Source organism: Engystomops pustulosus, chromosome 3 (genome assembly GCF_040894005.1).
Source record: "Engystomops pustulosus chromosome 3, aEngPut4.maternal, whole genome shotgun sequence".
In the NCBI taxonomy this organism is placed as follows: Eukaryota; Metazoa; Chordata; class Amphibia; order Anura; family Leptodactylidae; genus Engystomops; species Engystomops pustulosus.
Window position 1 is genome coordinate 34332190 of NC_092413.1, and position 14336 is coordinate 34346525.

Consider the following 14336-nt stretch of genomic DNA (forward strand, 5'->3'; position numbering starts at 1 on the left):
GTGTGGAGTAGAGGAACTGCATGATTGTGGATGAGATTAGACTGACACAGGCTGCAAATGCCCCCTCCATGGGGACTCACTGGCAGGGAGCTAAGTAACACAAATTAAAATTATATAAAATACTGTAAGGATTCAGAATGTTGACAAAGATGAGAAAGGCATTTTTAAATCAGCATAGCAAAGGCAATTAAAAAAAGACATTCCTGTTGACGGGTTCACTTTAAAGCAAAGTGCTGTCATCCTCCCTACTTTTAAATCTGCTTTTCATCCCAAAATCTCTTCAGAATTTTGCATTTCAAGAAACAAGACAAACTCACAAATATGTCCTATTCCATTGCTCCCATGATTGTCATGTAAAGATCCCTATTACAACAGGCATAATATTATATGAAACCAGCAGTTTTACAATATACAGCAATACTGAGACCCAAGAAAAAAAAATGTAAACAAAAATCACATCATGTCTAGTGGAAAATAATATTAAAAAAAAAAAATTCAGATGATCAATTTGGATAAACTGAAAAAAAAAACAAAAAAAATACAAACAAACACTCTTTCACAGCATAATACATTTACTTTGCACTGTGTGAGGTTATGAAACTTGACACTATTCCAAAGTCCACTGCGAATCTCTCCCTACCTGTTACACACTGACTTCATGTGGCCAAGTCAGTCATTATTCCAACAAACCAGTATCTACTTTAATAGACATTAAAATGGTGATACCAAGTTATATCGTTATCCTTATAACAGTATTATTTGTGGCACTCAGAAATATCTCAGAGATATCTGGGCCCTATGACTACCAATTGCAGACATGCCCATGTTGGGGTGGTTTCACATGGGCATTTTTTCACATCAATGATTTTTCCCTAAACCCATTTTGGTTAATGGACACATACAGAATGAGTTTCTCTTTCTAGCTTTAGTCTTATTGACCTATTCTTTTCAATATGCCAAACTCAGAATAGGCTCAACAAATTAGGTCTATTGTCAATAGGACCCACACCATAAACAATCCACATAATTGAAAAACAGCAGGGTGGTGTGTAAAAAATGGTCCATACCATAAATACATTCCAAAATGATCAAAAGTTTATTAAGTTAACACCAATAAAAACAATTAAAAAATGCACGTGTGTAAGTACGTGCCACAACAGGGAAATTGGTTATGATGCAACCAACGATTTTCCCCTCCACACTATCCCCTATGTGAATATGTGCAAGTACATCATGAATACATACAATCTTAAAGGTACAAACTGGCTCCCAAAAACAGAATGTTACAATCAACAACGCATGAAAGCTAAAAATAGCCTCTATGTATACATATACAGTTGCCAGAAAGGTCCAATATTACCTAATTCAGACTTGCATAGGGGAATAGTGTGGGCTAGTGCCCACGTGTTGTGGCACGTACTTACACACGTGCATTTTTTAATTGTTTTTATTGGTGTTAACTTAATAAACTTTTGAACATTTTGGAATGTATTTATGGTATGGACCATTTTTTACACACCACCCTGCTGTTTTTCAAATATTCTTTTCAATAGGCTTTTTCACACTTAATTTTTTTCTTTTACTTCTCAGTCTCCCCATCCCATCCCAAGATGCACGGATCTTCATTAAAGGACATCTACGGTATCACAAGATCAAGAATTGTAAGCCAAGCACACTGACATACTGGTATGCACCCCCTCTGGCAGGATCGTCTGTTCTTTTAGCTTGTTTTTCAGAAAAAAAGGGCTTTAAATATGCAAATGAGCTAGAGGGGCTCCAGGCTCCATTAACTCTTATGGAACATGGAGACCCTCGGGCTCATTTGCATAATTTTAAAAGCCTTTTTTGTAAAAAAAAAAAAAAACCTTGGCATAAGAATCTAAAAAGAAGAGCAGATCCTGCGCACACAGAGGGGGCAAACACCAGTATGTCAGAGTGCTTGGTTTACAAACCTTGATCTGGTGATAGATGTCCTTTAATTACAACTTGCAATGGCCACATTTAGGAGAAATGTAGAGTAAAACTGTTCTTGTGATTAGCGGGGCTCCCAGCGGTAAGACCAACATCATTCAGACCTTCATTCCTGTGAAAAGGAGATAACAATAACTTTGCACAACCTTCAAACTCTGACTTTAAGGTTAGATGTACATGGTCAGTAACTTAAAGTGGTTTTCCCACCAAGGAAAATCCTGAGGATAGGGCCCAACTTTCCTTCATGTGAAATCACTTTAAGCTGATTTCAAGCACAGAATTGCACTGGAATATCTGCTACAGCTTACAGTAGCTTTAACTGTTGAACCCAGGTGTTTTAGGTTTTTTTTGAGTTTCGGTTTATCACTCCCCTCCTTTCACAAGCCATACCTTTTACAATTTTCTGTGTACAGAGCTATTTGAGGGCTTGTGCATCTGTGGGATGGAGGTGGAAAAAAATTCCAAGTGTGGTGAAATTGGCTGAAGAAAAAAAAAAACGCAGTTGCAATATTTTACGATGGGATTTGTTTTTACAGCCATCACTGTGCAGTCTAGATGACACCAGACTTTTTTAAAGTCTTAACATCTATAAAAAAAAAATTATTAAAAAGCTTGTGTGTTGCCTTCTTCTGACACCCATAGCTTTGTCATACTTTGGCGTAGGAAGCTTGGCAAGGTGTCCAATTTTGCAGGATGCGATGACCTTTTCTATTTTTCTATTATACCATTATCCCAACAGTAGAACCTTTTGCTCACTATCTTTTTATAGGAGGCAAAATGGCAAAAAAAGTGTCAATTTGGACGCCCAAGTATAATTTTTCATATTTTCACATATGCACAGAGCAGATCTTCACACTGCATGGCTCGCGAGATAGAACCTGCACAGGTTGCCATATCCAAAGGTCAAATGGGATAGTCCTGAGTTGCTTTCCATCAGTTCTGCAGCCTTGCATGAGAGTTTGCGTTGTACTTTTTTCTGCTGCTTGCCTCCCTTCATTGAGCATCTATGTAATCTGGCACTTCATGTAGCTTCTGTCTTATTGATAGCAAGATGAAATTCAGAGATTTCGGGAGTGAAAAGCAGATTAAGGCCCAGTTCAAATCTGCGTCTGGGCTTTCTGTTAAAGAGTAACTGTAAAGGGTTTTTGCCCCCACAAATTAATAGCTTTTGGGATGTAAAACAACTTTGCCCATTGTCTTTGTTAACTATATTCAGCAGTTTCTTTGCCATCCCCCTTAGATTACCACAGAGCTGCAATAGCTACTTCCTCTCCCTCTGCTGATAAACCCCTGAGTCCGTAGATTTGTGTATCTGAGGTTTATCAGACAGTTTCATGGGAGGGATGGAGCGGTTGTTCCCTGCTCACAGAGGAGGAGGTCATGAGACATGGGTCATGAGCTCTCTGTGTATGAATGGATGTGTGAATGCAGATGTCTCCTGTACAGAATAGTGAGGCACAAGATATCCCCTGTTCCCTATCTGTCCCTCCATCTCAGTCTGTGATTCTACAGAACTTTCTCTGTCTCTCTGCCCCTCATGTTGTTATCTGAAGTATCAGCTCTGTGAAGATAAGCTATTCACCCTTAGTGGTCACACAGCACAGGCTATAAACTGCATGTAAGAAGTGTACTTGTATTTCTTTCACTTATTATATGTTCAATGCTCCTCTGTTTAATGGAAGCTACCAGGCTATCACTATATACATCCTGTGCCATGTGCAGTGTTCAGTGGATTTACTTGTGGAAAATTGATTTAATGCTAAATTACTTTGAGAGAGATTACAAGGTATCATGGGATGTGTGGGAAAGCTAACTGGCCTCAGCTTGAGAGTATAGACAGACATTAATCCCGCCCACTTCACCTCTGGTGAGAAAGATTTTTTTCAAACACCTTCAAAACAGAAAAGGCCAGTCTATGCCGTCATTGCCATGAGAAGACTTCACACACTAATGAAAACCCGTCCAGAGACAAAATAACCGTTGTTTGCGGACCAATAGAGCACGCGCTCATGTACTGGTAGGGTTAATAGTAAAAGATTCAGAGGAAAGTAAGGAACAAAAAAATGTCTGCAACAAAGTTGGCATGTCTGAATTAACCAAACTACAAAATTACAAACAATGGCCAGCAAAAGACATAGTCCAATGTGGTACATGAGGTAACAATGTCAGTAGCTTATTTACTTCTTGTTAAGGATGTAAAACAAATGTTGGGAAGAATACCAAAACAAAGAGTAAAACACATGGTAAATGGATCTGTGATGAAGCATCGGTATTTTTAGTTGTTACCATTCGTTATTGTGACCCATAACCAGGGGTGGCTCAAAAACACAGAACAGGAAGAAAAGAGGAAAAAAAAAAAACAACACAGATTAAGTGTGAAAAGGGCCTTAACCCCTTAATGAACGCCCTATCGGCTTTTTATGGCAGTCGTTAAGGGTACTTCTTCTGACGAAACGCCTTTCTACGGTGGCATATCAGAAGAAGAGTTAGGGACATCGGGTCAGTCTGCTGCCGGTGTCGGGCTGTGATATCACAGCCCAGACCTGGCACTAACACCTGGGATCAGAAAAACTCCGATCCCAGGTGTGTATCCATAACTGTGGATCAGACCGTGGTGTTTAACCACCGTGGATCGGACCCCCCCGATGTACTTACCAGGGGATCTGATCCCTCCTGCCGCAGCCACGGGGTACGGCGAGTGCCCCGAGGCTTCCGGCTTCTCTCCCCGCCGGGTTTCACCTCCTGGCAGGACCCGGCTGTATGTAACTAAGCATGCGCAGTAAAGGCTTGTTGAAGCCAAAAGGTGGAGAATGTAAAAAAAGTAAAAAGAAAAAAAGATTACGGTAAGTCATTTTATAATAATAATTAAATAATTTTTTTTTTTTAAGTCCCATAATGCAAATAAAGTATATAAAACACTTACAATAATCTGTTCAATAAATCTAAATCATTACTGAACCTGCTCTGTGAACGTGTATTAAAAAAAAAAAAAAAAAAACGAAAATTCCATAATATACAATTTTTTCCTCAAACACCATCACAAGAAATGTTCTAAATAGTGATCAAAAAAAAGTTACGTTCCCTAAAATGATATGACTGAAAAGAACAACTCTTTTCGCAAAAAATAAGCCCTCTACCAGATCTGACAACAGAAAAATACAGAACCTATGGCCCTGAAAAGTTGTCGATAGTAAAAAAAAAAAAAAAAAATGTGATTTCCAATACTGGTTTTGCTCAGTAAAATTGAGCAAAGATAAAAAAAAACCTATATAAATGAGGTATCACCGCAACCGTAGTGAACCAGAGAATAAAGATTAAAAAATTATTTTAGCGTACGTTAGGTAAGCAGGTGAAAAAAAAGTGCTAAAAATCCAAAATAAAAAATAGATTTTGTTTGTGTCCCCCTTGAAATAGTTAAATAAAATCTCATGAATAAGCTATAGACCCCCAAATTAATTATCTATACATTGTATCTCATCCCGCAAATAATAAGACCTCATATGTTCGCATTACCAAAAAAATAAAAAATGTATAGCTTGTACAATGTGACAATACAAATCTGCTGTGAATGGCGCCGCTTTCATTCCAAGCCCGGCCCTGCGCCCATACAGCAGGTTACCACCACATATGGGGTATCAGTACACTCGAGAGAAATTGGGCATCAAATGTTGCAGAGCATTTCATAATTTATTATGAAACTGTCAGTTTTGGCCTAAATTAATTTATTTAAAAAAAAAAAAAAAATGTAAAAGCTTCTAAATCGCAGGTCCATATTGTTTTAACCCATGTGAAATACTTAAAGGGTTAGTAGACTCAATAGAAGTTGTTTTACATACGTTGAGGGGTGAAGTTTCTATAGTGGGGTAATTTATGGGGTTTTACTATTATTTAGGCCTTTCAAAGTCACTTGGAAGCTGAGTTGTCCCTCAAAATGTGAGTTTTGGGGATTTTTATTAGAAAATCGCACTTAAAATTCTGCGCCTCATAACATCCTAGAAAAAGGAGAGAATGCATAAAATATCATCTCAACATAAAGCAGACATTCTGTAAATGTTAATTATCAAACTTTTTGGGTAGTTTTACTTCCTGTCTGGAAAGCAGAACATTTCAAACTTGGAAAATGAATAATTTTTACAAACTTTTGCCAAATTTTCTCTTTTTTTCAGACTGAAACGCAAAACGTATCACTTAAATTTTACAACTAACATGAAGTACAATGTGTCAATAGAAAACAGTCTCAAAATCACCAGGATATGTTACAGTGTTCTGAAGTTATAACCAATTATCGTGACACAGGGCTGATTTGAAAAATAGAGTCTGGTCATTGAGCTGAAAACTAGTGTCAGTGATAAGGGGTTAAAGGGAACTGGTCATCAGAAATTAGACTACTAAACTATTACCATGTCATGCAGCAGAACAGCTTCTAGATCATGTTTCGTTCATGGCTCACCTTGGTGGCATAATTCAGAAAATCAACTTTGAAATGAAATGTTAATGGCTTGAACAAAGTCAAGGAGGTGGAAACTTTAAAACTAAAGGTCCTCTGTCCAGGGACATAATTGACCCCATCTCCTGAAGTTAGGGCATGATGTCAATCGCACGGGAGCAGGTGTTCAGAGAAGGGGAAAGCTTGACTTCAGTGTTAAACTCTCCACCTTCTTGACTTCATAAAATCAATTTACATCTCACTTTAAAGTTGACCTAATGCATGATGCTACCACATCGGGCCTTGAAAGATACACACACACACAATCTAGAAGTTGCTGAGCTGTTTGACAACATACTGATAGTAGTTTATTAGGCCAATAGTGGTTTTTCCGAACTGTTATCTTAACCGACTCCCCCATTTATATAGCATTAGTAAGGAGGCCCCAATACACATTAAAAGGTAGGCCAGTCCGACAACTAAGGTAAAGTTCACACTTGTATTTAGCAGCTTGCATTACAAAATCCATTAGTAAAAGATGAAAAAGTAGTGCAAAAGATAACAGATACATAGTGGAAGAGCCATTAAAGGGAACCTACCACCACGGATCTACCTATAAAAGGTAGATCGGGTGGTAGGTGGATCTATAGGATGTGAGGATAGCCCTTTTAGGGGCTAATCCTCACATCCCTGCAATTTTTTAATAACTTTTATTTGCTTATTATGTAAATTTTGTAAAGGGGCTACTGGGGCGTGACTACTCCACACCCCCGTAGCCTCTTTAACCCTCCTACCATAAATCGTAATTACCAGAAAACGTAATTACGATTTATCAGAAGTCTCTGTGCTCTGCCACTTTCGCAAGCAGAATGGATGTGGGGTGGGGGAATTGGTTGATAGGGCAGCAGGGTGGCTTAGCGGCTAGCATTAAAGCCTTGCAGTGCTGGGAACCAGGGTTCAAGTCCCAGGGTCAACATCTGCAAAGAGTTTGTATGTTCTTTACGTGTTTACGTGGGTTTCCTCCGAGCCCTCCGGTTTCTCCCTCACTCCAAAACATACTGGTAGGTTGATTAGATTGTGAGCCCCATTGGGGCCCGGGACTGATTTGGAAAAGCTCTGTGCAGCGCTGCATAATCTGAGTGCGCCATATAAATAAAGGAATTATTATCATAGCATATTAAAGATCCATAGCGATAAGACCTACTTGTGAAATGTAACTCTTGATCTGCTAAGGTAAATAGATTCCATTTAAGAATTGTAGCACACAGACTAATTCAGCAACTTGGGTCTTGCATCGCCTGGACTTCCTGGCTCACAACGCATACAAGAAGTTGTCTCATATAGATAAATCTTCTATATCACATAGCTGGGTATAGCCCACAGGTGCAATACTCAATCTGAATTTGCAATTTGGGGAGTCTTTTCTACGGTCATCAGCACATGAGCAGAACTCACCATAGTGTGGCCCGAGATTATAAAAGGTAGTCTTATGCTGAGCCTATAGCACGGAAGTTTTCAAAAACATTTTCTATTTTTTGACCCATAAAACTATCGAAATGTGTTCTCAAATTAGGGGGTAGGTTCACACGTTCAGCTTTTTTTTTTTTTCACTTTTTTGCATTCTTGATCGTGTGAATGTACCCCGCGACACAACACACGTGACAGAGCTGCTGCCAGGATTAGGAGATGCCTGGGTCACCTATGACAAGGGCAAGGAGAGACGCAGGGTATCCATAGAGTGAAGAAGTAAGTGACTGCTCCGGCTGCCACCTGTCCCCCCCCCCCCCTATGCAGGCAGCAGACACAATGGTGTATGGGAGAGGGATGGAGCTGACACACAGATGGGGGGTGGGGGTGCATGTCTCCATCATCATAAACCACCAGGCAATGTGACTAAGAACAAGAAGCTGCTAGCTACCTTTCTCTTCTCTCCATGTCTTTTTCTTCTTCATGCTGCTGCTGCTGCTGGTGTACATGCTGCTGCTGTGCTGCTGCTGGGTGTTGGGTTTTAGCTGCGAGTTCCCCAGGCTCACAAGGAATAGTGTGTGTGACACAATAGAGGAGAGGGAGGCTGAGGGTGCAGGTGGAAGGGGACACTGCCGGGACCCCCTTTATGTTTGCAAGGCGCAAGAGTAGCCCACACACACAACACACAGCTCTATACAGGAGAATCTCCCCGGCTCTGACACCACTGGGTCACGCCTCTTACAAACCCCGTGCCCGCCCCCTGGCCGCTCTCTGTACTCTCCTATAGGCCGGCACAAAGGGCCAGTCACACGGGAGAGGACGCCGGGATGCGGGTGCGCCTGCGCGCCGGCGCGTGTGTTTGTGGGCGGGGCGTCTGACACGGTGGGAACGTGTGAGGTGCTGGTGCTGGGGCTGAGAAGGTGGGGGGAGACAGTGTCAGGATTGCGGGAAGCGCCAGGTGTGTCAGAAGGGGGAGTCCAGCGTAAGACAGGTGATTAGTAAAAAAAAAACTAGTGTTGAGGAGGTATCAACCAATCACGATTTTGCTTTCATTTTACCTCAGTCATCCAATGGCTGAGAGGTGATTGGTTGCTCTAGGCAACACCATTGTTTTTTGTTTGCACTGAGGAAAAAACTTTTTCAGGGAAATCTGCACATATGTTGTCAAGGGCAATATAAGGAAAACTTTAGCTCCCTTTATATTAAGCGTGACATTCGGCAAGCCTGATACATGATGTGGGGTAATAGCCAAACCAGTATTATTTTTTATTTATTTATAGAGCACCATTAACCCCTTATCGCAACGCGTCCGATATATCAGAGGCAGAGCGAGGTGACTTAACGTTTAGCGTCTGATATATCGCAACCCACCTATTTGATTGGTCATGTGATGTCGATCGCCGCCATTGGCCAATCGATCGCGATTGGCCAATGACAGCGATCCGTGACGTTCGCGGGCTAACACTGCGGTGGGAGGTGTCGGCAACGCTTGCCGACACCGCACCGATGACATCACAGGGCCAATTTGATTGGTCCTGTGGCGTCGATTGCCGCCATTGGTCAATCTATCGCGATTGGCCAATGACAGGGATCTGTGCCGCTGAGGGGTTGATCTAGCTAGCACAACCCTCTCTGACCGTGCCATTTTGGTGTTGGAGTTGTTAGAGTTGTGCTAGTGTGCTGTCCTTTACTGTATCCCAAAAACACTCAATTACCCCCCCCCCCCTCCATTGTCCGTTTTCCCTATCCCCCACAACCGCATTTTTCGGTGCAATCTGTTAGGAGTTGGAGGAGTAGTGTTTAGGAATAGGAGTAGCGTTTAGGAGTAGCATGTAGGAGGAGGCGTTGTGTGGAGTGGAGTAGTGGATTGGAGTAGTGTAGTGTAGTAGGCGTTGTTCTGTGTTGTTCTGCGGAGGAGTAGACTTCTGCTGTAGTGCCCGGGACATCTGTCGGAGAGCCTGGGACATCTGCTGGAGTGCCTGGGACTTCTGACCCCACATGGGTAACACCCAGGTCCCTGATTTTACGGCCAGTCCTGGGATACGCAGAGACACGTCAGGGCTTGGACCAGTGGACTACTTTAAGTTTTTTTTTTGTGAGTAATTGGTTTGAAGGTGTCCCACACCAATCTCTACGCTGCACAATATATTGCCCAATACCCCACTTCTTTTTATTTGCAACCCCACTGGTGGACCCCTGTTAGTGCAGCAGAGATGGAGATGTATTGGGGCATAGTACTTCTTATGGGACTCGTCAAAAAGCCCTTTATTAGGGACTATTGGAGCACATACATACTGTACTACACCCCGATGTTCTGCATGGCAATGAGTAGGAGGCGCTTTGAAGCCATCCATAGGTTTTTGCATTTTGCTGACATTTCTCAGTACTCTGGACAGGGACGGCCATGTCACTTCTTGCTCCATTCCTCCTTCTCTTTCCTCTCTTAGATCACTTCCTTCAGATAAGGCTCCAGGTAAGAGACGTCCTCTTCGTATTTTGTCCACTGATCCTTAGGGAGGATGGATTTCTTTATGTCCGGGTCCAGCGCTCACTTGATGCGGAACATGCGGGCTACCACCTCTACCTGGATAATTTTTATACTAGTACTACCCTGTTCAGGTGCCTTGCTTCCAGACAAACTGCAGCATGCGGCACTTTTAGGAAAAATCAGAGAGGTCTCCTGAGGTCGCTGCTAGGGGAAAAGCTCAGAAGGCACGTGAGCCGAGCACTAAGCAGCAACTCAGTATTGTGTGTTAGGTACGAGGACAAGAGGGACGTCCTTGTACTAACAACAATACATAGGCACACCACTGCCCCTGCACGAGGTGCCAGTGCAGAAGCCCCCAAGCCGGACTATATTTTGGATTATAATTGGTACATGGGAGGGGTGGATTTGTCGGACCAGGTACTTCAGCCATATAACGCCATGCGGAAGTCGAGGGTGTGGTACAAGAAGCCGGCCGTGCACATCATGCAGATGGCATTGTATAATGCTTACACATTGTACCAGGACAGCACTTTCCAGGAGAAGTTCCCCAAACACCCAGCAAGGGAAGGACACAGAAGAGATGCAGGGTGTGCTCCAAAAGGGGCATAAAAAATAAACTATCTACCAGTGTGACACGTGCCCCGAGAAACCAGGGTTAGGAAGGAATGTTTCCATGACGTCCCCCATGACGGCCCACCTGGAGGATTACCCCTTGACCTCTGCAGGGACAGGAAGGAGAGAGGTTAAATGTCCCTCCCCTGCATCCCTCACCAGTGTTCTTCCTGTCCCTACACAGGTCAGGGGGAAGAGAGGGTCTCTCTCCTTCTCATCTCCTTAGGGGGGTGGGAGTGGAGGAGGATGCCTTGGAGGCGCGGCACCTGGTGCTAAGATCCTCTCCTCTCCGGGCCTCGATCGGTTTCTTTCCTGGCAGACATCGTGGAGGGGTGTTAGGTGTGATCCCTGCGGTCCCTCTGTGATCTACGGCAGCACCGTAATGTTCTGGCTCCCGACGGTGAAACGCAGCCGCGTTCCACAAGGCCCGATGACAACTTCCGGTATGCGTTCCACAAGGCTGATGACGACTTCCGGTTTTGCGTTCCACAGGGCCCGATGACGACTTCCGGTCCGCGCGTCGCACCGGAAGTGATGCCGGCCCTCTCGTCATTGGCGTTCGGGAGTCAGGAGCGTGGAGCGGTGAGTTTAAAAAGCGGAGAGTCTATTAGAGACCTCTCTTGCTACCAGGACGTCCGCAGGTTTTTTTCTTACCTAAGTGTGTCACAAGGCGCAGGTTAGTAAGATGTGTCCCATGGCTGGCGTTTTTTTGTACTTGCACCGCTCCACTCATACCTCTACCTCCTCCCTTGTCCACAGGCAACATGGACCCAGCCCCCCTTCCTCAGACATCTGTAAGTTAAGGGGGTCTGAGGGGCGGAATGGTGGAGGGGGGGCCCTGTATATACATACATCCCCTATACATCCTCATGTTTTTTCTTCTCACACCTAGGAGAAAAAGGAAAAAGAGAAGAAAGAGGATAAAAAAGAGGAAAGGAAGGAAGATAAGTCAAAGACTAAGACTCTTCCATCTTGTAGATGCAACATGTGCTTTAACAAACTCCCAGAATCCTACAAAAAACCTTTATGCAAAGATTGTGTGGATAACATAATGCGGGAGGAAAAAACGTCCTTCATGGATGAGATGAGATCGATGTTTAAATCTGAAGTAAAAAGCACAGTTGCATCCCTCCTTTCCGAAGGAATTCCTCCAAAAAGGTTCAAACCCTCTGAACCCAATCCGGAGGAGATGGATTCAGATCCTGAAAGGGCTTCCTGTTCCTACCAGGGTGGTGAAGAGGAGCAGCTAGACAGCCAGGAGCAAAAAAATGACACTAGATTCCTCTTCCCTATGGATAACCTGGACACCTTACTAAGGACGGTCCGAGAAACATTGAATGTTGAAGAACCTGTGGAAACAAAGTCTGTACAGGATGAGCTCTTCGGTTGTTTAAGAGCAAAAAAGAAAAGAGTGTTTCCAGTCAATAATGTGCTGGAAGACCTTATCCAGGAAGAGTGGAAAGACCCAGAGAAACGGCTATCAGTAGCCAAAGACTTCAGGAATAGACTTGTGTTTGATGAAGAAAAATCAAAAAATTGGAATTCAATTCCGAAAGTGGACATCCAGGTTACGAAAGTGGTTAAGAAGACTGACCTCCCCTTCGAGGATGCGACTCAACTTAAAGACCCCATGGATCGTAAATCTGACAGTGTCTTAAAGAAAACCTGGGAATCAGCTATGCTGAATCTAAAGGCAAATATCGCAACTACATCTGTCGCCAGAACAATGACCTGCTGGTTAAATGGGTTAGAGAACCAGATAGAACCTCGAGAGAAAAACTCCTAGAGTCTCTCCCTCTGCTAAAACTAGCAACCACCTTTATTGCAGATGCGTCAGGGGAATGCGTCAGATTCTCCGCCAAAGAAGAAGCACTCTCTAATGTCGCCCGTAGAGCCCTCTGGCTCAAGCAATGGTCCGGAGATTTTAGGTCAAAATCAAATTTATGTGGCATAACGTTTACTGGCGAGTTCCTATTTGGTCCAGAATTGGACACGATCCTGGAGAAAGCTGCAGATAGGAAAAAAGGCTTTCCAGAACCCAGACAGAAGAGGCATTCCTTTCGTGATTCCCGCGACAAAGTTCCATCCTATCGTGGAAAAGGAAAACAAGGCAGATGGAGCTACACAAAAGGAGGTAGAGGTAGAGGTTACAGTTCCTTCCAGAGTACCCAACCCAACCCTGCCCGAAAACAATGACGCCAGGGTGGGGGGAAGACTAGCTCTTTACCCTGCTCGGTGGGAACAAAATATAAGGAATACATGGATTCTACAAGTTATTCGGAAGGGCTACAAGATCGAGTTGAACACTCCACCTCCTCAAACGTTTGTGACAACAAGAACTTCATCTCAGCAGACGCTTCTTCTTATGTGGGAAGAAGTCCAGTCTCTGTTACTCAAAGACGTAATATCTCCTGTACCTCCTCATCAACAGAAGAAAGGATTCTACTCTCCCCTCTTCTTAGTTCAAAAGCCGAACGGGACCTACAGAATGATCATAAACCTAAAAAATCTAAATACCCATATCAAATACAGGAGATTCAAGATGGAGTCCCTAAAGTCCACAACACCATTAATCCCAAAAGGAGCAGCTCTATGCACCATCGACTTGAAAGACGCGTATTACCACGTCCCAATCCATCCCTTCTCTCAAAGATACCTGAGATTCGTGATCTTGTCCCCAGAAAATCAGGTAAAGCACTTTCAATTCAGAGCTCTACCATTCGGGATCTCCTCGGCTCCCAGACTATTTACAAAAATTATGGCAGAAGTGGTAGCAGTCTTAAGACAAAAGAACATACTACTAATCCCTTATTTAGACGATCTCCTTCTAATCTCCAGCTCAGAGGAAACCCTTTTATTCCAGAGAGACACGACAATAGCAGTCCTAGAACACTTAGGTTGGATAGTAAATTTCGAAAAATCAAATCTTCAACCAAGCACCAAGTTAAAATTTCTAGGAATTCTACTGGACTTAGTGCACCAATGCTCCCTTGTCACAGAAGAGAAAGTCAAAAATCTTGTTTTGCAGGTGTCAATGTTCCAAAGCAGGCAGAAGTGTTCAATCAGAGAAGCCATGAAGCTCCTGGGCCTTCTCACGTCCTGTATAGCCAGTGTCCCCTGGGCTCAAAACCATTCAAGAGACCTCCAGAATTGGATTCTTTCATCTTGGGACAAGAATTTAAACCATCTGGAGAAGAAAATCAACATTCCCCTATGGGTAAAAAATTCTCTAAACTGGTGGAAGACAGTAGAAAATCTTACCAGGGAGCAATTGGCCAATAACGTCCATTTTGACAGACGCAAGCAAGACAGGTTGGGGAGCAAAACTCCTCAGGGAAACTGGTTCAGGGCCAATGGTCTCAGTCAGAGATA

General features: G+C 43.2%; 1 protein-coding gene across 3 annotated transcripts in view; it reads right to left on the bottom strand.

Moving 5' to 3' along the window:
* The window catches only part of MACROD2 (mono-ADP ribosylhydrolase 2), a 1393268-nt gene extending 1384545 nt beyond the window's left edge, over window positions 1-8723 (bottom strand). Inside the window, exon 1 of one of the 3 annotated variants that reach the window (XM_072140441.1) lies at window positions 8316-8723. In XM_072140441.1, coding sequence (XP_071996542.1) covers window positions 8316-8373 — 58 coding nt within the window. In that variant the 5' untranslated portion in view covers window positions 8374-8723. The remainder of the gene's footprint in view (window positions 1-8315) is intronic. The other 2 variants (XM_072140440.1, XM_072140439.1) reach the window with 2 other exon arrangements.
* Between the last annotated feature and the right edge of the window lie 5613 nt (window positions 8724-14336).